The 23,843-nt window shown below is 43.1% G+C and overlaps 2 protein-coding genes across 13 annotated transcripts in view; one reads left to right on the top strand and one right to left on the bottom strand.

Moving 5' to 3' along the window:
• ST8SIA4 (ST8 alpha-N-acetyl-neuraminide alpha-2,8-sialyltransferase 4) overlaps nt 1–23,843 on the top strand; it is a 134,165-nt gene that overhangs the window by 86,118 nt on the left and 24,204 nt on the right. For 6 of the 9 annotated variants that reach the window (XR_011736684.1, XR_011736683.1, XR_010653203.2 and 3 more), the window contains one exon: nt 2,740–2,843. Coding sequence is in view for 6 of the 9 variants with exons in the window: in XM_071802666.1 (XP_071658767.1) it covers nt 2,740–2,843 (104 nt within the window). In the remaining 3 variants the exon portion in view is untranslated. Of the gene's footprint in view, nt 1–2,739; nt 2,885–2,928; nt 3,870–23,843 lie in introns of those variants that run through there. The other 3 variants (XM_071802661.1, XM_071802663.1, XM_071802662.1) reach the window with 3 other exon arrangements.
• FAM174A (family with sequence similarity 174 member A) overlaps nt 2,529–23,843 on the bottom strand; it is a 94,776-nt gene continuing 73,461 nt past the window's right edge. For 2 of the 4 annotated variants that reach the window (XR_011736686.1, XR_011736689.1), the window contains 2 exons: nt 4,367–5,495; nt 2,529–3,650 (listed from right to left, as the gene is read on the bottom strand). Coding sequence is in view for 1 of the 4 variants with exons in the window: in XM_071802669.1 (XP_071658770.1) it covers nt 3,581–3,650 (70 nt within the window). In the remaining 3 variants the exon portion in view is untranslated. The remainder of the gene's footprint in view (nt 3,651–4,366; nt 5,496–23,843) is intronic. The other 2 variants (XM_071802669.1, XR_011736687.1) reach the window with 2 other exon arrangements.

Genomic DNA, 23,843 nt, shown 5'->3' with positions numbered 1-23,843 from the left:
CACGTAAGGACTATACCTATATATACCCACCAACAATTGGAGGAAAAGTAGCAGAAAGCTTGTAGACTTGGAAAACACCCGTGTGCAGGCAATCTTTTGTGACAAGACAATCACCCTATCTTCACCAGGCTACCTGTCCAGGTCCTCAACTCCACCTTGCTAGGCAGGAGAGCACAGCAATGTGAAAATTGTGTTACCTGGATGCAAGAAATCAGTAACTGTGAGCAATACTCTGTTAGTTACTATACAGACACAGTTTCCTACTTGCAGGTCAAAAATTAGAGAGTTCCAGAGCAGGCCCCTCTGTGTCTCTGCTGATTTCTATCAGGCCCTCCTCTTACCTTAAAAGCTTTCCTGCAGCAAGCCAGGAATTAGGAGTTAGAGGCACCTAATAGATTGTTTTCTGATGACGAGTGTGCTAAGCAGTGAAAAAGCAAAGGACTGTTTGTGTTTTCTTCCACCCAGCAGGCTGCAGAAATAATGAAGAGGAGATATCTTGTATATACAGATACACAGGAAAAGTGCTAGAAGTTAAAGGTGGAAAAAAGTCAGTTGTCAGAACTGAAGACGAATTCCAGCAGGAAAGAAGAGATACCATTTTAGCAGGGAGGGTGATTAAATAGTCTGACATACACATGGGATAAATGTGGTAGCTGAGAAGAGCAAGACCTCTCTGGAGGAAGTACCCTCCTGAATCTAGTAAAGAGAAAAGAAAAAGTAATGCATGGTCTAAAGACCTGAAACAAGAGCTTTGCGTTTACTTTTTTTCTACATTTTTGTTTTACAGAAATGAGTCCAAAACTTACTTATTTTAAAGAGGTAGAAGTTTCTGGTTGGAGCACTGTTTGAACATGTGAGCTGATTAAGAGATCCCTTAGGTAGCTTTAGTCTGGGGAAGAAGTAGGCATGAAGTTGGGATGAACTTTGGTGGCTTCCTGTTTGCGAAAGACCCAGGTAAACCTTCAGTGGTGCAATCACCCTTGCTGGTGCAGGCAGGACCTGTGTGGAAGCACCTGCAGCTGCACCCAGGAGTAACAGTTCAGTCAGCACTGCCTGATAGTTCCCCAGCAATGCGGAAGTGTTCCTGGAGGAGGGTAAAAGCGTGTAGCTGGGGCAGCTGTCTCACCAGGCAAGAGGGCTCGATAGGAAAATCAGGTTTGCTTTAGGATCATGGAGCTCTCTGTTATCTGAGGATGCCTGTTAGCTTTTTATCTACCCTGGCTGGGGTTTTTTGTCTTGTGTTAAGCCAACTGATGTATGTTTATTGGGAGGCAAAAGTTTTCTTGTTCAGCACCAGTAATTTTAGTTAATTTTTCCCATTATTCTGAACAAGTGTGTGAGCAAAACTGAAATTTAAGGAAGAAAAATTCCTTTAAATTTAAGTGCCACTGTCTTTGCCTCTGCAAATTTCTAGCAAATGGCTTAGGTAAGACAGTTGTGGCTTCTCCTTTTCTTGTGGTCTCCTCTGGAATATGATTTTTCACTAATGAAACATATTGACACAATTCAGAAAACTGATAACCAAAAGCATTTCTAGTCTTACATGCACTGTGAAATGGTTCATTGGTTATAGCACAAGGTTTCATAGAGACACTTGAATTACAAGAGATGAGGCTGAAGCTGTTTTACATTACCTCAGTACTGCCAAAAGCTTTGAGGTAGAAAGGAGTTAAAAGAATTTTTCTTGAGGACTATTTGAATGTCTGTAGCTGTCTGACAGGAAAGAGGCATGTTGGAAAATCAGTCTTCCTTTTCTAGGTATATTTTTAGCAGACACCAGGAATTATGAAATGCTGAGAATGGTAGGTTCAGTGACAAAAATCTTCCGCTGTATGGCAATGGCATTTTTGGCTATAAGCATTTGGGAAAAAAAAAAAGTGAGAGAGAACTGAATCAGTGGACTAAAGACCTGAACACACTTCAAAAGGAAAGTGCATTTTCAAGCAATGACCATTAAAGCATATTTCAGTCCACATTAACTCACTTTAGATGCTAACATGTTGAATCTGCCATTTATGAGACAGGCCACTTGACAATGCTATACAAAAAGCACTAAATTACCTTGTGGTGACTGCCTGACCAGCTCTTCACTCTGCCTGTCTTTTACTCCCATGAGTGTGAGAAAGAAAACCAATGTTAATGCTCATAACTAGGATATATGATAGATGTAATTTTGATTTACTAGCTCTAAGAAGGTCCCTTTTACCATTAACTCAAAAGTTTCTTTACAGACTATTTAAAAAACAAACAAAAAGTAGTATATATAGAAACAAGAGATTTAAGATATTTTACGAAAAAATGAAGTCTTAGCAATGGTTGGGGATTCTGACATACAGTTATTTGCCTTTGTTTGCATGTGTAGTTCCCATTTCATCATTCTTATATGATGTCATGAGTCTCCTGGGGACACATTTACTGCTAGCTGAATTTCCTGAATATTCACCCAGATGAGAAATGTAATGGCACAATGTCACATCAATACATGAGTTACTTCCAAAATGTTGTTTATGGACAAAGATGAAACACACTTTACATATAAATCCATGAATTTATTGTTAGTATCACCAACATCTGGACAATGTAATTCAAGAATTATTATTAGTCTAGGTCTAACTATTACAGAAAAATAAGAATAATACAGTTAGAATACACAGAAAAAAATGAATAATAGTAACAACACAATTTAAATTTTAATACACACATTTTCTGGTTTGTTTGTTGTTGTTGTTTTTTTTGTAGGTTGGTGGCTTGGCTTGGTTTGGTTTGGTTTTCTGGTGCTGTGCTCATGCCTCCTCTGCTCCTTTCAGTCCTTAATGTCAGTGTGGTCATCCTCGTGGTTCGAGGTGAGTTATGGAGAGTTGTCATCATCCAGTGTCCTTTGCCTGGAGGATTGTGATGTTCACATTGGTTATTTCTTTCCCACTCTAGGATCCACCTGGGGTTATTTTTATGTTTCCTACCACATCTTTACAGCTTGCCTTTTCTTCAGTAGTCTGCAGCTCCATGTTACACCCAAATTTACTGTATTAATACTTTAGATTGTTTTGTGTATATTGCACACCATTTCTTCGTTACGTACTGGCGAGTTGTTTATTGCTGTGAGGTCTCCAGGATCAATCCTGTGCTTCATCTCTCAACCCATGTTCTACGGCACAGCCTGTGCCTCCCCTGTGCAAAGCTTCTGCTGTTGTACCAGATCTGTGCTTCTTTGCATAATGTGTAAGACTTGTATCTCACACTATATAGGATGACTACTTGTTACTATCAATATAAAAAATGTTTCTGCGCTATACAAAAATAATAGTTAGAACAAATTAGCCATAGACAGCCTGTCAGAGGAATTGCTGTCACAGCTAAACCAGGCAAAACAAAGCTGCAGGCAGAATAAAAAAACTCAGATGGAGGAAGGCTGTGACAAGCCTCAGTCCTGAGGCTTGCAGAGTCAGTACAAAATATATGGTCTGTTATTAGCAACATCAATAGGGTTTTACAGGACTCCATGTTTACACATGACTGGGTGTAAACATGGCCATGACTTTAACAACAGCCTATGGAATCCCACCTCTAACATGTCACTGACCTAAAATTTGTGGAGTGGTTTCTCTTCTTCCTTTTGTTTTTTTTTTCCATCCAGAAGTTTCACCTTAGAACTGGAAAAATAAATCAAATTAATGCCTTCCAAAGCTGTATTTGTTGAAATTAGCATGGAGTTGGTAGAGGAAGGAAGTATAGCAGTTTAATTTAGTGGCAAATTTCCAATAAATCTGTATTAGGAGAAATTTCTGGACCAAAGATGTTATGACGTTGATGATTAATTTTTACTTTTAATACAACATTTCTCATGTTGCATTAATCTTTGGCTAAGAGAGCACAGAATAAATGCTCTTCACTTTGTAAAACATTTGTAATCAAGAAATATGCCATTTTTGATTGAGCAACTTTAAGATTACTATTGAAGCTAAAAGACAAACTGAAGATAAAGGGATGTAAAGTTGAAGAGAGAAAATGGAACTACAAATGAGCAAACATGACATTTCTTAATTGGAGATATCACAAATGCTAGGACCACATCCTAGCTTTTTAAGCTGTTCCCACACACAAACAGCTGCTCAGGAAACATACTTATGTTCTTGCCCTTTCTACTAAAGCAGTTGCTCAAAGTCCTCAAGCAATGGTCTGTCCTTGTGAGGTTATATGGCTGTAAACTAGATCTGCTAAAAGAGCACAGGTTATTACTTGAGCATTACTATTGCACAGAAGCTACTGGAAGTTAGGGTCTAATGTTTTAAAGCATCTGGTTACCGCGTTGGAACTTTGGAGTAACTTACATTGCATAACAGGACACTGGGTGTTCAGATGTACGTACCCAATAAAGCTTCAGCCAGAGGGGTAAATCGGAGAAGGTGTAGATGACTGTGTGTCTGAAAGAAGAGCTCTGGCAGTCTGGGACAAGAGAAACTCTACAAGTTTTCTCAGATATTAGCTTTAATTTGTGAAGTACCACTATGATATTTATCATGTTGCCTGAATAATGACAGAACATCTCTTCAAAGGTAATATTTAATGCTCAGAGTTAATAAAATCTTCATCAATCCCTTTGAATTTTCCAGGTATTAGGCAAGGATTAGCTGGTCAATGATTTTCAAGCTTCTTTTATGCAATACAAAGCAAGCTTACACAAACAATTTGTTCACTGAAAGAGCAACATATTAAGCCATCTATTTAGTTAGCAAATAAATACGAAATAAGAAATTACAGCAGACACATTGCTCTCTTAATCATATGAAGTAACAAATCAGTATAACCTTTTTGGCATTCTCCAAATGAATGGTTCAGTCTCCTTTTTTGGGTACCTCATGCTTTTAAAACAAATTCTCTCTTGTAGTTGTCAGAGAGTTAAACAGTTAGCAGAGAAAAACAGGGAAGTTGTTCCTCACTTGCACAGAATAAGTGTCCATACCAAAACCTGTTCATCTTCAATCAAGCGTAAAGCTGCAGTCACTTTTACCTAAATGCCTAGGGGTTTATATTTTCTTTTCTTTCTTTTTTTTTTTTTCTTTCAAGTGTTATCATTTCACATGTATACTCACCTAGAACAGTGAATAGTCATGTTTATTTTCCCCAGAAAAATATGTCAACATAGCAAGACTTCCATGAGGTTTAGAAGAATTCCATAAGCCTTAGTAAAGTCCATTCCACTTCACTTGTGTAAAGTGAAAGTTTTTGCTAAACTAATATTGAGAAAACTTTTGATGTTCAGGCAAACATGGTGAAGTTGTATACTCCAGATATTCAAAATAAAATGTTCTCAAACTGACAAGTCACAGAAGTCTATTGTTCAAGATGAAACAGTTTCAAAGGCTGTGCTTTTCAACATGTGATAGGTTAGGCACTTCTGCATTAAAAATATGCATTTTTAAAAATCTTTCATGCTGAAAATCGTAGAATAGAGGCAACCAGAATCTTTACTCATTTTGAAAAATCATCACCGTTACCTAAAAAAAAAAAAAAAAAAAAAAAGTTACACATTTTTAAATAGGACAATGCATGATGGCAGTTAATATTTTCTCCAAATGGCTTTGCTGCATTCTTGCATCTTGAGAACTCTGTGAGAAACGTGGAGTGTTGTGGTCTTGCTCCTGTGATGTGCTGAGCATTGACATGATCTTCTGCAGTGGGTAAAAGCTTTCAGCACCAGGAGAATTAAACCTGTAAGGTGGAAAAGCTTCACAAAGAGAATGAACTGCAATAACACATAGGTAGCAAACATGAGAAGGACTCAAGGAATTACTTCACTGAAGATTGCAGTCAGCTTTCTGAGAGCACAGAATATAAATCAGCTTTGAGCCTAATCCTATTGTATTATATTAGCTTAAATCCATTGATACATTAATATCTTCTGCCTCTTGGCAGAATTCATTAACTTAGTTTCAAGACATGCTAACAGAACATATTATATATTTTTATTGTCTGCAGGCTACTTCTGCTTAGCTCAAAACATGGGCAAAACAACCTTTCATATGGTCATGTCCTCAGAAAATGTTTTACAGAAGAAAGCTGATGAAAATTTTAGTTCAAAGGGACTGTAGATGACTAAAAGGATCTCAGAAAAGTCTGTATGCTGATTTATTTCTATGTCTGTAATCAGATGCAATTGACATCTGCTGAGTAGGATCCCATTACTGACAGAGAACTACTTTACCCTGTGAAAATGTAGATATATGTAGAGACATACAAGTATATTTTGTACTGTGTGTGTGCAAAAAACAAACTTCTATATGAAGGTAGTTGATATTTGGAAACCATGTACTCAAGGGATGATGGTATTATTCTTAACAATGACAAGGGAAAGAAACAAGAATATTGTCACAGCACCATATCCCTTAGTTCTTCAGCAGTAAAACTACATTTAGCTGAAGGGATACCTTTTATAGTGAGAAAGTGACATGATTGTAGGCAAAATCTTGAGCACCTATGTGTTCTGCAATTTATGTACTGAAATGCCTAAAAATTACATGTTTCATCCTGAGGGCATGATCCAGAGCATTAAAATTAACTACCTGTCTCTGTATCACGCCAAGAAGAGTACCTAAGATGCACCTGAGAGGCAAGCCACTTAGTTATTCTAGTAGTAACTCAGTAAGTAACTTGTAGTAACTCAAGTTACTGCACTAAATGAGGCTCTCTTTTAGACTTTTAGCTCTGGTATCTTTAGTTTGCTTGATAAAAGACATTAACTGCAAAGCTGGATTTGTGAATCTCTTGTGATCCATGGAGCAGCCCATCAGCAATGTTAGTCTTTGAGCTCAGTTGAACTGAGCTGAAGTGGCTTTGGGAGACCTCTCAGTCACTGAATTGTTAAAAGACGTCCTGTGATCTGTGGTCACTCTGTCTGCAGGAAACTGCCTGGGAACCACTGTGGAAAACCCAGCACTTTCATTTTTTTGTCTGATATCAGCCAAAAATAATAGAGAGCTATAACTAAGCTTTTTGTAGAGGTAGTTCCACGCAGAGACCTAGGCAAATCCTAGCAAAATCCTCAATTCCTCTATGCTCAGTGTGAATTATTTTAGACATGGAGGTACTTATAGGGACAGGGCTTGTCACTGAGAGGGCTAATATCTTCTGAAAAGTGCCTGGATGAGGACCACAGAACTAAACACTGGTGGCATTAAATAACATCAGATTAACATGGTGCTTGGCAGATGAGTGTGTAATAGTATTATACACCACAGGCATTCATGTAGTTTTAAAAATATTCGTATTTCCTAGTAAGAATCACAGGAATGCATCAATGACTTCACATTTCTTACTCCCTGAATGAAAATATTTAATTCTTAGAAATGTTTTTCAAAAATCTACAATCATTCTGATTGGAAATTTGGTTTAAATAATACATAGAAAAAAGATGAAAGGTTAATCCCATGTGGGGCTTTAAGTTGTTCTGGTCAACATGATGCAAGATCCAAATGATAGGAAGCTGTTATAGCCCCTGTTACACCACTACGCCATTTTCCTTTCTTCTGCCAGTAAGATAGAGAAGAGTGAGTTAAAGCAATGCTCAACTCATAAGCTACAGCCAACAAACTGGGCTTTACTTCTTGAGCATCATAGGTCTCTTGCATCCTGGCCACTTCAGAGGCTATTGTGATGATCAACATGGAGAGCAGTAGCACAGGCTACTTCGGAAAACTTCCCAGAATAGCCTGTGCACCAGCTTACAGAGGTGAGGAAAGGTGATCATAAATATTGGCACAGAAACTGTCCCATTTTCATTATTTACTGACCATGTTCTGACATGGGAATGGATGAAAGCAGCATATGATTCCTTCCTCATTTTTAGGGTGTATTGTCATTTTGCTTTGCAGTTTTGTAAATAATGTAAGATGAGATCAGAGAAATCCTTTAGAAAAGAGTATACAAATCACATTAATGAAAATTATTTAATGGGCATTTAATTTAGAGTCACTTGCTCAGAACTAGTTACAGCTCAACAGGAAGTGCTCAATAACCCTTCATATCTCTGTTGCTCACTTCCAGGTTGTCTGGTTGTTCTGACATAGACTTTTAATTTCATGTTGATCACATTTTTTGGGTTTCCATTCAAATTATTCCACATTGTGTGCTGCAAGGCAACATCAGGTATAAATTTGTTCTTCTTGGTGTGTGTAGTTAGCATTCCAGAAAAACAGCTGTGATTAGCCAAATCAATGTCTTTCAAAGACAACATCCATAGCCCAGCTGAAGTGCTGCAGCTGATGCCACCCCAGTAAAACACTGTCTTCATTTTAATCAGTTGCTAGAAGAGATCATTTTAGTGCACACAGCGTGCATGATGAATTGCCTCTTGCAGACTGCATCTTTGGGAGATGGAAATGGTGGGCTGGGAGTTTGTGAGGAATTTTTTTTCTTACTTGCTTGTTCCTTACTTCTGTACTCCAGTTTAAATTTTAATAAAACTCCTGGTCCTTCTCATCCAAGCTTAATACTGAATGACCCTTAGATGCATTTGCTATACAGAAATACTGCTTTTGTGGTGCCTGAAGAAGCAGAACCCAAATAACCACTTCTTCACAGAAAAATATGTGGCAGAGAGATTAAGCTTTATATCTGTTGCACCTGGACTCACTGACCTGCTTACTGTTAAAAATATGGGTTTGGAAGTAATCTGATAACACAGCTTTGCAATAGTCTAGTCTAAATCTACTAGTGTCTGACAGGGCAGACCAGTTCCCTTGACAGGGCATTGCAGCTGATATAAGGGTTGTGGTTACAGCTGGTTAGCATTGATGGGAAAAAGGGAAAAAGTTTTAATTTTGAGAGTTTTTTAAAATGAAGGTCAAATTCAAATTAGTGAAATAGGAAAAATTATGGCAGGGAAAAAGCTTCATTTTTGTCAGAAGCTATGTTTACTTTTAATTAGATATCAGAAATCATTCAGTCATACTAAGAAAAAACGAAAATGATCTCTCTTGTCCTCCTCTCTTATTCATACACACTTTCTCTCTACCCACCCCCATTCTCCCTTTTCTCTCCCTGTCTCTCCCTCTTTCTTTCCCCCTTGTCTTTCATGCTGCTTTTTCTCACTCTGTTTCTCACTCCAGTCCTCTCTCACACACCCTCTGTCTCCTACACACTTCCTTCTTTCTCTCTCTCTCCCTGCCTTGAAAATAGATTTTCACTGGATGCTTTTCTTCCCCCAATTCCAAATTCTTTATCACAGGGATAAGTATGTCTTCCTTCTCTCCACATTCCAAACTTAGAACAAGAAAGCTAATTTTTTTAAATCCTTCCTTTCTCCCAGCCTCTCAAAAACCTGAAGTATGGATTTTATTAAGAAAACCATAAGCATAGTAAACATACAGACTTAACCAAGGTAAAACAAGCAAAACAAAAATCCTGGAATATTGAAAAGGAAGGCATCACAATTTTTTAAAGTATGACACACCAGTCTCTGATTTTCTACTCCACTATTCATTGGTTTTTACTTGCCTCCAACAAGTTTTTATTTGCAGACAAGTATGCTGTTTTGCAGCTGAGTGTCTAGCTGAGACTGTGCTATATGAATAGCAGCTAATTTGGATGTTCAGTTCTTGACATCTGATGATTTGATTTTTGCTTCTTGAAGTTTAGTCAATTGAGAGTGTAGACAACCCTCTCTTGGATCTTCTTGATGTGTCCCTGAACTCATGACATTGTTTAAATCTTATTTGATAAGAAACTTTTAAACATATATACGTGAGATTTAAGAATAAAATACTGGCATTTACTTACAATATATGTAAAGTCTATTTTTAAAATAACACTTGCATTTCTTATGCCTTTAGGTCAATCTGTTGTAAATGGATGTTATTTTAAATACCTCATGCAAAAGCAATAAAATGGAAAATTCACCTAATAAGCCTGCTTTTTTACCTTTAGCTTAAGGTAAATGATAAACAGTTTGGACTTAGCCTGCCTTTTTGTTACAGTAAATTAATCTCTTTTTGTGGGATAATTGCAAACAAGACTGTATTTAAATGATAGCGCAAGCTCTAAGAATCAAAGCAAAACTCCAGATTCTTCTAAAAATGACAGTTCTTTGTGTTGCTATTCTTGTTATCCAGAGAATGACATGAATTGAAAAACTGCATTCTGCCAATAAACATATGTCCTGGTTTTGTTAAAAAACAAGTTTCTCTTTTAGTGAATTTTTGCCTGTCAGCTAAAGCCTTCATATTAGCTGCATTTTCCTGGAGAACCCAACACATGTTTTGGTTAAACCTAGCAATGGAATGCAAACTTATTGATAAGCACGGATGGACATCTCGCAAGAGGGGCAACGAGAAACTGGTGACCGAGAGACTGACCAACGGTGTATAACATTCCATTCACGTGAATACTTCATATAAAAGTGGGAGATCACGAGGATCTCGTCCCTTTTGTCTCTTTCCCTTTTTTTTTTTCCTCATGGCTGACATTAGGAGAGGACCTTGCTGGTCGTCCCTGCGAACTGAGGCCTAGTGAGAGACTGAATCCAGCTCCGGTTGGCTACAGAGTCTAATCCAGGACTTTGGGTGCTGGCTCTGCAGTTGCTGAGACTTACAAGATTGGTTTTGTATATTTTGTATTATTTTCTCTATTCTTATTAGTAGCATTAGTAAAACACCTTTAACTTTTCCAACTCTCTTCTCTCTGTCCTTCTTTCCCTCCCGATCGCCTGTCCTGAGTGGGAAGGGGAGAGAGGGAGGGGCAAAAGGGGGAAGTGGGGGGGAGAGGAGGTTAACAATACATCTGCCAGGGTTTGGTTGTCACCCCGCAATCTTAACCCTCGACAGATAATTGGCGCCCAACGTGGGGCCAGAGAAAGGGGTAAATTTGGAGATTTTTGGCTTTTCTACTGCTCTGACGTACCTTTCAATTTTCTTGGCACGGTGCCAGCTCATAGAGTTGTGATACTCGCGCGTCTGTTTGCTTCGGATATTATTTAGTGGTATTAAGGCAAAGTGAATTACATTGATTTAAAGATGTTATGGCAAAAGTTGTATCAGTTATTTTCTACATTGTGCTCGCTGATCCCATATCTGTGTTGGTGTTTCTTTCTGAATCGAAGTATTCATTATATAACAACAAGAAACTGGACAGCGGTCATGATGATACTGTGTGGTATGGCACTGGTTTATTTCATTATACTGCAGCCGCTAATGAATTTCTACTCGCTTCTGCTTTACCTTGAAAAACCTCCAGGAGAGATTAAAGAGCAGAATGGCTCTATATTTGCTAATTGGTCAAGCGAATATTTAGAAAGGCTGACTAACAATACTTTTGTGTTTTCACTAGGACAGTTTGCAAATGTTTTAGAGAACTTTGAATACCCTTGGAGCTTTGATAGAACTGTGATGGTGTTATTTGGTTTGCTGAATGTGTGTCAGTTTGTGTTACTGTTAAGAGAAATGAGGTTCAATAGGAGGTTTGCGTCTCTTCTTAGTCCTGAGATTTGCAGTGCACCTTCGGAAGCATTAGCAAAAAGCACTCCGAGCCGCTCGAGAAAAGGCAAAACAGCCAAAGCTGCTGCTGCAGCCACTGCCCCCCCAACCGCGGCTTCACAGGCTGAAGCTACAGCTCCTCCGCAGAGCTCCTCTGCCAAGGTCGCTGCAGATAACGTTACTTCTCCAGCCTCAAAGGCTAACAAGGCAGCCCCCCCGTCTTCACACACTGGGCACTGTTGCTGCTGTAACCACAGCAATCACTGTGACAGTCATTCAGACTCTGGAAATGAATCAGATGATGGTGAACCCATATCAGCATCAGTTGCTGGTTGTAAGAAAGTCACTAGAAAGACTACCCGTGCAGCAGGTGATGGCACAGGGCCAACATCAACCCAAGAGGCATCATCATCAGGACAGGGTGGAGATGAAGTGACCACCACTCGGTCCTTTTCTCCAGGTGAGCTGAGAGATCTGCGAAAAGACTTTAGTCGTCGTGAAGGCGAGAATATTTTAACCTGGCTGCTGCGATGCTGGGACAATGGGGCAGAAACAATTGAATTAGAAGGTGGTGAAGCCAGGCAGCTGGGATCTCTGTCAAAAGATTCCACCATTGATAGGGCAATTTCAAGAGAGTCTAATGCCGCTACTCTCTGGACCCGACTCCTGGCAGCTATGAAAGTCAGATTTCCCTACAAGGAAGATTGTATATCCAAGTTAGGGAAATGGAATACTATGGAGAGAGGTATCCAGTTCCTGAGAGAATTAGCTGTGCGAGAGATCATCTATCTAGGGCCAAACAGCCAAGAGGGGACAGACCCAGATAGAATCAATTGTACAAAATCTATGTGGCGCAGATTTGTACAAAGTGCACCACCTGCATATGCTAAGTCATTGGCAGGAATGGTCTGGTCAGCTAGAGGTATACAAGAAATTAATGAAGTGATTGAGCAGCTCCGGTACTTTGAGGACAGCCTTGCTGGTTCTCTACGGGCTTGTGTCTCCGCTGTGGAGAAACTGTGTGAAAAATCTGATGACCGGTTTGAAAAGCTGTTGCAAGAAATCAAAGAGCTCAGAGAAGACTCGTACCGTTCACGACCTGCACAAACCTATGTTTCAGCTGTTAGGAGAAGGCGTTTCCAAACTCGAGAGAGAGGGCAGAGGCAGCCCACAAAAAGAGGTTCACTGTGGTTCTTCCTACATGAGCAGGGAGAAAACATGAACAAGTGGCATGGAAGGCCTACCTCAGAACTTCAAGAACGAGTACGTGAGATAAAAGGAAAAACTCCTAGGAAGGTGGCTGCTCCAGTTTACAAAAGGAGCAGAAGAGATTCTGATGCTCTTGAAGGAACCTCTAATTCACACCCAGAGACTGTGCAAAACAGGAATTAGAGGTGCCCTGCCTCCAACCAGGTGGAGGAAAGGGATAACAGAGTTTATTGGACTGTACAAATACTATGGCCTGGTACAACACAACCCCAGGAGTACAAAGCTTTAGTGGACACTGGTGCTCAGTGCACAATAATTCCTTCTAATTATAAAGGAACGCAATCCATCAATATTGTTGGAGTGACTGGGGGATCCCAGGAACTGACTGTTGTTGAGGCTGAAATGAGCCTAACTGGAAAAAACTGGCAAAAGCATCCCATTGTGACTGGTCCAGATGCTCCGTGCATCCTTGGTATAGACTACCTCAGGAGAGGGTATTTTAAGGACCCAAAAGGGTATAGGTGGGCATTTGGTATAGCAGCTGTGGACACTGAGAAAATTGAACAGCTGTCTGATTTGCCTGGTCTTTCAGATGACCCTTCTGTTGTAGGACTGCTGAGGGTTGACGATCAGCAGGTGCCAACTGCTACCACGACGGTGCATCGCCGGCAATATCGCACCAATCGAGACTCTTTGATTCCTATCCAGAAGCTGATCCGTCAATTGGAAAGCCAGGGTGTGATCAGTAAGACTCGCTCACCTTTTAACAGCCCAATCTGGCCAGTGCGTAAGTCTAGTGACGAGTGGAGACTAACTGTAGACTATCGTGGCCTGAATGAAGTCACACCACCACTGAGTGCTGCTGTGCCTGACATGCTAGAACTGCAATTTGAACTGGAGTCAAAGGCAGCCAAGTGGTATGCTACAATTGACATTGCTAATGCATTTTTCTCTATTCCTGTAGCAGCAGAGTGCAGGCCGCAGTTTGCTTTCACCTGGAGGGGCATCCAGTACACATGGAATCGCTTGCCCCAGGGGTGGAAACACAGTCCTACCATCTGCCATGGACTGATCCAGACCACGCTGGAGCAAGGTGAAGCTCCAGAACACTTGCAATATATTGATGACATCATCGTATGGGGCGACACAGCGAAAGAAGTCTTCGAGAAAGGTGAGAGAATAATTCATATTCTTTTGGATGCTGGTTTTGCCATAAAACGAAGTAAGGTCAAGGGACCTGCACGAGAGATCCAGTTTTTAGGAATAAAATGGCAAGATGGCCGTCGTCAGATCCCAATGGATGTGATCAACAAAATTGCAGCAATGTCTCCACCTACTAATAAGAAGGAGACACAGACTTTCTTGGGCGTTGTAGGTTTTTGGAGAATGCATATTCCTGACTACAGCCACATTGTGAGCCCTCTCTATCGAGTGACTCGTAAAAAGAACCAATTTGAGTGGGGCCCTGAACAACGACAAGCCTTTGAACAAATTAAGCGTGAGATAACTCATGCGGTGGCCCTTGGACCAGTCCGAACTGGACTAGGTGTTAAAAATGTGCTCTACACCGCAGCCGGAGATAATGGACTTTCCTGGAGCCTCTGGCAGAAAGCACCAGGAGAAACCCGAGGTCGACCCTTAGGTTTTTGGAGTCGAGGATACAAAGGATCTGAGGCCAACTATACTCCAACTGAAAAGGAGATACTAGCAGCATATGAAGGAGTTCGAGCTGCTTCAGAAGTGATCGGCACTGAAGCACAGCTCCTCCTGGCACCTCGACTGCCGGTGCTGAACTGGATGTTCAAAGGGACGGTTCCCTCTCCACATCATGCAACCGAAGTTACATGGAGTAAATGGATTGCACTGATCACGCAACGAGCTCGAATTGGAAGTCCCAACCGTCCAGGGATATTAGAAGTGATTACAGACTGGCCAGAAAGCAAAGACTTTGGGATGTCTCCAGATGAGGAGGAAGTAAAACGTGCTGAAGAAGCACCACCATATAATACGCTTTCAGAGACTGATAAGCAGTATGCACTGTTCACAGATGGATCCTGTCGTCTTGTAGGAAAACATCGAAGGTGGAAAGCTGCTGTGTGGAGTCCCACACGACAAGTTACAGAAGCCACTGAAGGACAAGGTGAATCCAGTCAGTTTGCAGAAGTGAAAGCCATCCAGCTGGCTTTGGACATTGCTGAACGAGAGAAGTGGCCAATACTTTATCTCTATACTGACTCATGGATGGTAGCAAATGCCTTGTGGGGGTGGCTACAGCAATGGAAGAAAAGCAACTGGCAGCGCAGAGGTAAACCCATTTGGGCTGCCACACTGTGGCAAGACATTGCTGCTCGGCTAGAGAGCCTGCCTGTGAAAGTTCGTCATGTAGATGCTCATGTGCCTAAAAGTCGAGCCACCGAGGAACATCTAAACAACCAACAAGCGGATCAAGCTGCTAAGATCAAAGTAGCTGAGGTGGACTTGGATTGGCAACATAAAGGTGAACTTTTCCTAGCTCGGTGGGCCCATGATGCTTCAGGGCATCAAGGCAGAGATGCAACATACAAATGGGCTCGTGATCGAGGGGTGGATTTAACTATGGACACTATTTCACAGGTTATTCATGAATGTGAAACTTGCGCCGAAATCAAACAAGCAAAACGGTTAAAACCTGTATGGTATGGGGGGCGATGGTTAAAGTATAAGTATGGAGAAGCTTGGCAGATTGATTATATTACACTTCCACAAACACGTCAAGGTAAGCGCTATGTACTTACAATGGTGGAAGCAACCACTGGATGGTTGGAAACATATGCCGTACCTCACGCTACAGCCCGAAATACTATCTTGGGCCTTGAGAAGCAAGTCCTTTGGCGGCACGGTACGCCAGAAAGAATTGAATCAGACAATGGTACTCATTTCAAAAACAGTATTATAGACAATTGGGCCAAAGAACATGGTATTGAGTGGGTATATCATATTCCATATCATGCACCAGCCTCTGGGAAAATTGAAAGGTACAATGGTTTGTTAAAAACTACACTAAAGGCACTTAGTGGCGGAACCTTTAAAAACTGGGATTCACATTTAGCAAAAGCCACTTGGTTGGTCAACACTAGGGGATCAACCAATCGAGCCGGGCCTGCCCAATCAGAAATTCTACGGACTGTAGAAGGAGATAAAGTCCCTGTAGTACACATGAAAAATATCTTAGGAAAGGCAGTCTGGGTTGCTCCTGCCTCAGGCAAAGGCAAACCTATTCGTGGGATTGTTTTTGCCCAGGGACCTGGCAGCACCTGGTGGGTGATGCTTAAGGATGGAGAAGTTCGGTGTGTACCTCAAGGGGATTTGATTTTAGGTGAAAATATGCAATGCTGAACTGTATGATGTGAATTGCCGCACTAACAATGTTTAATAAGTGTCTTTCAGATCAAGACAATGGTGATGAAACTAGAGCTAACTTCTTCGAGTGGCGCCCGACACCTTCTTCGAAGTTGGTGTCCTTAACCCACAGACAGTGGTCGTGAGATCCACTTGTATCATTTTCCCTGCCCTGGGAGACTGTTGTGACAAAATGAACTTAATGAACTTTTCAAAGGATGGTCCACTGATTAATTACTCCTGTGTATATATGTACATATGTATATATATATATATGGTAGTAGTGATTAATTAGATTGTATTGATAGATTGTATTGATAAGTTTTAAGTATTCAGTGAATGTCATATTATAAGGGGTGGAATGTCCTGGTTTTGTTAAAAAACAAGTTTCTCTTTTAGTGAATTTTTGCCTGTCAGCTAAAGCCTTCATATTAGCTGCATTTTCCTGGAGAACCCAACACATGTTTTGGTTAAACCTAGCAATGGAATGCAAACTTATTGATAAGCACGGATGGACATCTCGCAAGAGGGGCAACGAGAAACTGGTGACCGAGAGACTGACCAACGGTGTATAACATTCCATTCACGTGAATACTTCATATAAAAGTGGGAGATCACGAGGATCTCGTCCCTTTTGTCTCTTTCCCTTTTTTTTTTTCCTCATGGCTGACATTAGGAGAGGACCTTGCTGGTCGTCCCTGCGAACTGAGGCCTAGTGAGAGACTGAATCCAGCTCCGGTTGGCTACAGAGTCTAATCCAGGACTTTGGGTGCTGGCTCTGCAGTTGCTGAGACTTACAAGATTGGTTTTGTATATTTTGTATTATTTTCTCTATTCTTATTAGTAGCATTAGTAAAACACCTTTAACTTTTCCAACTCTCTTCTCTCTGTCCTTCTTTCCCTCCCGATCGCCTGTCCTGAGTGGGAAGGGGAGAGAGGGAGGGGCAAAAGGGGGAAGTGGGGGGGAGAGGAGGTTAACAATACATCTGCCAGGGTTTGGTTGTCACCCCGCAATCTTAACCCTCGACAACATAGAAAACCTTTTTCTCATCCACAAGCTCTTTGTTTAAATGATGATCTTTTTAAAGAAGCTATGACTAACGCCTTTTTAGTTAGACATGTAGGTGATGTCATGCAAGGACAGTCTATGTTTATGTATTCTTTATTTCCTAATTGTTTATGTAAAATTCTTCTACTTACAGGCAGGTTCTCTAGCAGGCAGCACTATCTTGCCACAATACGGCAGCCCAGATGCCACTTCCATTGCTGCAGCCAGCCCCACAGGGCATTTGCCACCATCCATGAGTCAGTATAGAGATAGAGCACTGGCCATTTTTCTCATTCAGCAATGTCTAAAGCCAGCTGGATGGCTTTCACCTCTGCAAACTGATTCAGTTCACTTTGTCCTTTAGTGGCTTCTGCAACTCGTCATGTGTGACTCCACACAGCAGCTTTCCACCTTTGATGCTTTTCAACAATACGACAAGACTCATCAGTGACCAGGGCATATTTTTTCTCATTTTCTGGTAGTATATTATATGGTGGGGCCTCGTCACCTGCTTTTGTGGCAATACTCTGAAATCCTTATCCTCTGGTCAGCTTGTGATCACTTCTGAGATCCCTGGGAGACTGAGATTCCCCTTTCAAGCCCGTTGTATGATAACTTTTAGTCCACATAGCATCAGTTGCAGGATGTGTAGAGGGGACTTGCCCTTTGAACATGCAGCCAAGCACCAGCAGTAGAGGTGCCGGGAGGAGCTGCGCTTCAGTACCAACCACTTCTGGAGCAGCACGAACCCCTCCATATACTGCTAATATCTCTTTTTTGGTTGAAGTATAGCAGACTTCAGATCCTCTGTATCCCCAGCTCCAAAACCTCAGGGGTCAACCTTGAGTCTGCCCTGCTGCTTTCTGTCAAAGGCTCCAGGTAGGGCCATTCACCCCAGTTGCAGTGTAGAGCACAGTTTTAACATCTTTTTCTGCCCAGACTGATTCAAGGGTTACTGCATTAACTGTCTCCCCTTTGACATTCCTCAGGGCCTCACTCAAAATCATGCTTCTTCTGGGTCACTTCATAGAGAGAACTCACAATCTGACTGTAGCTTGAAATGTGAATTTCCCAAAATCCCACAATGCCCAAGAACGTTTGTGTTTCCTTTTTATTAGTTGGCAGAGACACAGCTGCTATTTTGTTGATCACATCCGCTGGGATCTGACAGCCTTCTTGCCGTATTACTCCTAAAAAATAGATGCCCCATGTAGGTCGCTCAACCTTATTTTTTATGGCACAACTGAGTTTCAGAAGAAATTAAACTATTCTTTTTCCTTTCTCAGAAACCTCTGCTGCTATGTTGCCCCACACAATGATGTCATCAATGTATTGCAGGTGTTTCAAGAGCTTTGCCTTCTTCCAGTGCAGTCTGAATCAGTCCAAGGCAAATGGTGGCACTGTGTTTCCAGCCCTGGGGCAGCTGATTCCAAGTGTGCTGGACACACCTATAAGTGAAAGCAAACTGTGGCCTGCACTCTGATGCCAAAGAAATTGAGAAAATCTCTCACCTTGCGAACTGATATGTTTTGTGTATTTCTCTTTCTGTATAGAGGCAACTGATACAGACATCCCCTGGTTCTCTGGTTCAGCTGCAGCAGCTTGTGACCTGGGTTTGAGTAGTCACAGTGCCTGTCACTGGGGTTTTGGTAGCTACAGTGCCTGCTGCTCAGACTGGAATAACTGCAGTGCTTGGCATGAGGGTGGGAGTAGCTACAGGGCCTGTTCTGTTACTCCCCACTTTCCCCCTGGGGGTGCTGCATGGTATTGAGCAGTGTTTGGTATGTACTGGTCAGGGCCCAGCACAGTGTGGTAAATTGTGCCTCTTTGGAATACCCAGAGCATTTTCCATTCAAATATTCTATCGGTGCCCACCAGATGCAGAGAGGAGCCACCAGCTTGTGCAGTGGGTGTGGCAGCTTGTGCAGCGGGGTGCAGAGAGCACTTGTTGCTCGTCATTCCCTCCAACTTATTGCCAGTGTCCCAGACTGCTGATGACCATGGTCGCCTCCAGAAGGAGAGCTTGTCTCAAAAAGACTGTGGCAACGCAGACTGAGGTTCTGTCCCAAACGGTGGCTGTTCAGGTCTCCGGCTGCAAGGAGTGCCAGAGCCTGCTGCTGCCAGGGGAGGAAGGCCAGCACTCTACTTGTGTGAGGTGTGAGCAGGTGCAAGATCTGCTCGACATGGTTGTGAAGCTTAAGGAGGAGGTTGAGACACTGAGGTCCATCAGGGAGTGCGAAAGGGAGATCGACTGGTGGAGTAACACCCTGACGTGCCAGTCGGAAAGGCCCCAGGGAGGTACCCCCAAAAAGGAGATGGACCTCCTGCCCTCTCGGACAGAGGCAGAGGTCCTGAGACAGCCCCACCCTTGTCACTCTCCGGCAGAGGTAAGGGACCTAAAAGAAGACGAGGGTTGGAAGCGTATTCCAGTTCAGCATCACGGGCAGCCCCCCTCCCTGCCTGCTTCGCCTCCCCAGGTGCCCCTCCGTAATAGGTTTGAGGCCCTGGATCTTGAAGAAGAGGTAGGTGAGGAGATGGCGCCAAGCCTGCCTACAAGATCACATAGGAAGAGGTGGCTGACTACACAACTTAAGGCTGCCTCCGATAAGAAAGAAAGAAGGGTGATTGTAACAGGAAATTCCCTTCTGAAAGGAACAGAGGGCCCAATATGCAGGGTTGACCCTCATCTTAGGGAAGTCTGTAGTCTACCTGGAGCCTGGATCAAGGATATTGCTAGAGAGCTCCCCAAACTGGTGCACCCGACAGACTACTACCTGCTGCTGGTCTTCGAGACGGATGAAGAGGAAGCTGCTTCCCATAGTCTGAGGGGAATGAAGAACGATTTCAAGGTCTTGGGAAGGATGGTGAAAGACTCAGGGGTTCAAGTGATCTTCTCTTCACTCCTTCCTTCTTCAAGTGATGATGTGGGGTGGAATGGGAAAATTCAATCTCTAAACAGTTGGCTCCAAGACTGGTGCTACAGGCAGGGCTTTGGTTTTTTTGATAATAGCTGGTTTTATAAGGCTCCAGTCCGGACAGTGTTACGTGGGAAAGGTTTATCTCGCAGGGGCAAAAGGATGCTGGGGCAGGAATTAGCTGGGCTCATTTGGAGAGCTTTAAACTAGGCTCGAAGGGCGATGGGGTTGTAGCTGGGGTGGCCCCAGTGGGGCAGCATTCTAAAACTGATGAGGACCGGGTGGCCTCCTATGCCCCTAGGGAGAAATTGGTGTGCTCTGCTCGCTCCCTGAAATGCCTGTACACCAATGCGCGCAGCATGGGGAATAAGCAGGAGGAGTTAGAATCCTATGTTCAGTCGGGAGATTATGGTCTGGTGGCAATCACAGAAACATGGTGGGACAGTTCACATGACTGGAATGTGGTCATGGATGGCTACGCCCTTTTCAGGAAAGACAGGCCAGCCAGGCGTGGTGGTGGAGTTGCTCTCTATGTGAGAGAGCAACTGCAATGTGCTAAATTCTGCCCAGGAGCAGATGAGGAGCGAGTTGAGAGTGTATGAGTCAGGATCAAGAGACAGGCTGACAGGGGTGATACGGTTGTAGGTGTCTATTATAGGCCACCAGATCAGGCTGAGGAAGTTGATGAGGCCTTCTATGCGCAGCTGAGAGTGGCCTCCCAGTCACAGGCCCTGGTTGTTGTGGGTGATTTTAACTTCCCTGATGTTTGCTGGAAGGACCATTCAGCCAGCCAGCCACACTCCAGGAGGTTCCTCCAGTGCATTGATGATAACTTCCTCATGCAGATGGTGGAGGAGCGGACTAGGAGAGGTGCACTGCTGGATCTCATCCTCACTAACAAAGAGGGTCTGGTCAAAGCAGTAAAGGTTGAGGGCTGTCTGGGTTGCAGTGACCATGAGATGGTGGAGTTCAGCATCTCGTGTGGCAGGAACAGAATAGCAAGTAGAATTGCAACCCTGGACTTTAGCAGGGCTAACTTCGGCCTTTTCAAGCAATTGCTGGGGGAAATCCCGTGGGCAAGACTGCTTGAAGGAAAAGGGGCCTAAGAGAGCTGGATTGCATTGAGAGGTTGCTTCTTCCATGCTCAGGATCAAAGCATCCCCACACGTAGGAAGTCGAGGAAGGGAGCCAGGAGGCCTGTGTGGTTGAATAGGGATCTGTTGGGTATGCTCAAGCAGAAGAGGAGAGTTTACAGGTCATGGAAGCAGGGGCTGGCCACTTGGGAGGAATATAAGGCTGCTGTTAGAGGATGTAGGAATGCAGCTAGGATAGCCAAGGCCTCCTTAGAATTACAGCTGGTGAGAGGGGTCAAGGACAGCAAGAAGAACTTTTTCAAATACATAGCAGATGAAACTAATAGCAGAGGCAATGTAGGCCCACTGATGAATGAGGTGGATGCCCTGGTGGCAGAAGACACAGAGAAGGCAGAATTGCTGAATGCCTTCTTTGTCTCTGTCTACTCTGCTGGAGGCTGTCCTGGGGAACCCTGTACCCCTGAGACCCCGAATGAAGCCAGGTCAGTGGAGGAGTTTGCTTTAGTCGATGAGGACTGGGTTAGGGAGCAATTAAATAGTCTGGACATCCATAAATCCATGGGTCCAGATGGGATGCATCCGCGGTTGCTGAGGAAGCTGGCTGAAGTCATTGCTGGACCGCTCTCCATCATTTTTACCAAGTCTTGGGAAATGGGAGAGGTGCCCGAGGATTGGAGGAAAGCAAATGTCACTCCAGTCTTCAAAAAGGGCAAGAAGGAGGACCCGGGTAATTATAGACCGGTCAGCCTCACCTCTGTCCCTGGGAAAGTAATGGAACAGCTTATCCTTGGTGGAATGTAACAAGGTGGATGGATGATGGCAGAGTGGTGGATGTGGTCTACCTTGACTTTAGTAAAGCCTTTGACACAGTCTCTCACAGCATCCTCACAGCTAAACTGAGGAGGTGTGGTCCAGACAATAGAGTAGTGAGGTGGGTTGCAAACTGGCTTAAAGAGAGAAGCCAGAGAGTGGTAGTCAATGGTGCTGAGTCCAGTTGGAGGCCAGTATCTAGTGCAGTGCCTCAGGGGTCAGTACTGGGGCCAATATTATTCAATTAATTAACGAATTAGACGAGGGAATTGAGTGTACTATCAGCAAGTTTGCTGATGACACTAAGCTGGGAGGAGTGGCTGACAGGCCAGAAGGCTGTGCTGCCATCCAGCGGGATCTGGACAGGCTGGAGAGTGGCGGGGGGAATAACCTGATGAAATTTAACAAGGGAAAGTGTAGAGTCCTGCATCTGGGCAGGAACAACCCCAGGTTCCAGTATAGGTTGGGAAATTACATATTAGAGAGCAGTGTAGGGGAAAGGGACCTGGGGGTCCTGGTGGACAACAGGATGACCATGAGCCAGCACTGTGTCCTTGTGGCCAGGAAGGCTAATGGGATCCTCGGGTGTATTACAAGGGGGGTGGTCAGTAGATCGAGAGAGGTCCTCCTTCCCCTCTACTCCGCCCTGGTGAGACCCCATCTGGAATATTGTGTCCAGTTCTGGGCCCCTGAGTTCAAGAAGGACAGGGAACTGCTGGAGAGGGTCCAGCGTAGGGCAACAAAGATGATTAAGGGAGTGGAGCACCTGCCTTATGAAGAAAGGCTGAGGGAGCTGGGTCTCTTTAGTTTGGAGAAGAGGAGACTGAGGGGTGACCTTATTAATGTTTATAAATATATAAAGGGTGAGTCCCACGAGGATGGAGCCAGGCTCTTCTCAGTGGCAAACAATGATAGGACAAGGGGTAATAGGATCAAGCTGGAACACAAGAGGTTCCACTTAAATTTGAGAAAGAACTTCTTCTCAGTGAGGGTGACAGAGCACTGGAACAGGCTGCCCACGGAGGTTGTGGAGTCTCCTTCCCTGGAGACATTCAAAGCCCACCTGGACACACTCCTGTGCGACCTCTCTTAGGCGTTCCTGCTCCAGCAGGGGGATTGGACTAGATGATCTTTTGAGGTCCCTTCCAATCCCAAACATACTGTGATACTGTGATACACTTCATCAGGGTCCTGTAGCTATTCAGGAATGAAACTGCAAACCACTGGAAATGAAAAATTCTCTAGGTAACTGCCCATGCTCTCGCATATGCCATGCCACCCATGACCATCCAGCCTTTAGGCAAATCTCTGGGTGGTATTCTTAGAAAATCTTTTTGTAACACCATACATTGCCTGAGACACATTCAGGAGACATAGCAACAAGAGCATGCTAACTTGAGTATCCCAAGGGTGTTCAAAATCCTCAAAAACTGTTGTGTCTAGGCTGAAGAAGAAAAGGGAAGTGAAAAAGCAGGGGAAAGTTCCCACCTCCCCTTCCATATTCCCCAAAGATTGTGTGCGATTATTAATCAGTTCTGAGAGATGGAGCCAGAAGTATGAAAATTACAACAATGCTGCATAAAAATACCAACATAAATGCATGACAAGAGATATCACCATCTCATAAGTAGATATTACACGACACCAACATTGCACACATAATCCTTCTCCCAGAGGTGATAAACAGCACCATGGGGAATATATAGGGATTGTAAGAATTTACATAACACAGCCATGTGGACAAACAAAGCAGCATCATGACCAGTGACTACTTAACTAATAGATAATGCATATTTTAACACTCTCTGGTCAGATTTGTTGTTAACTCAACCCATTGATGACCCACACTGGCAACCAAAAAGGACTATTTTAGGTTAGTCCCATTTCCCACATAGCTGGCAACTAAAACCATATGCTGTTCACT

This window comes from Patagioenas fasciata, chromosome Z (assembly GCF_037038585.1).
Source record: "Patagioenas fasciata isolate bPatFas1 chromosome Z, bPatFas1.hap1, whole genome shotgun sequence".
Taxonomy (NCBI): domain Eukaryota; kingdom Metazoa; phylum Chordata; class Aves; order Columbiformes; family Columbidae; genus Patagioenas; species Patagioenas fasciata.
The sequence above is the reverse complement of the archived record's forward strand: the minus strand, read 5'-3'. Positions and strand labels throughout refer to the sequence as shown.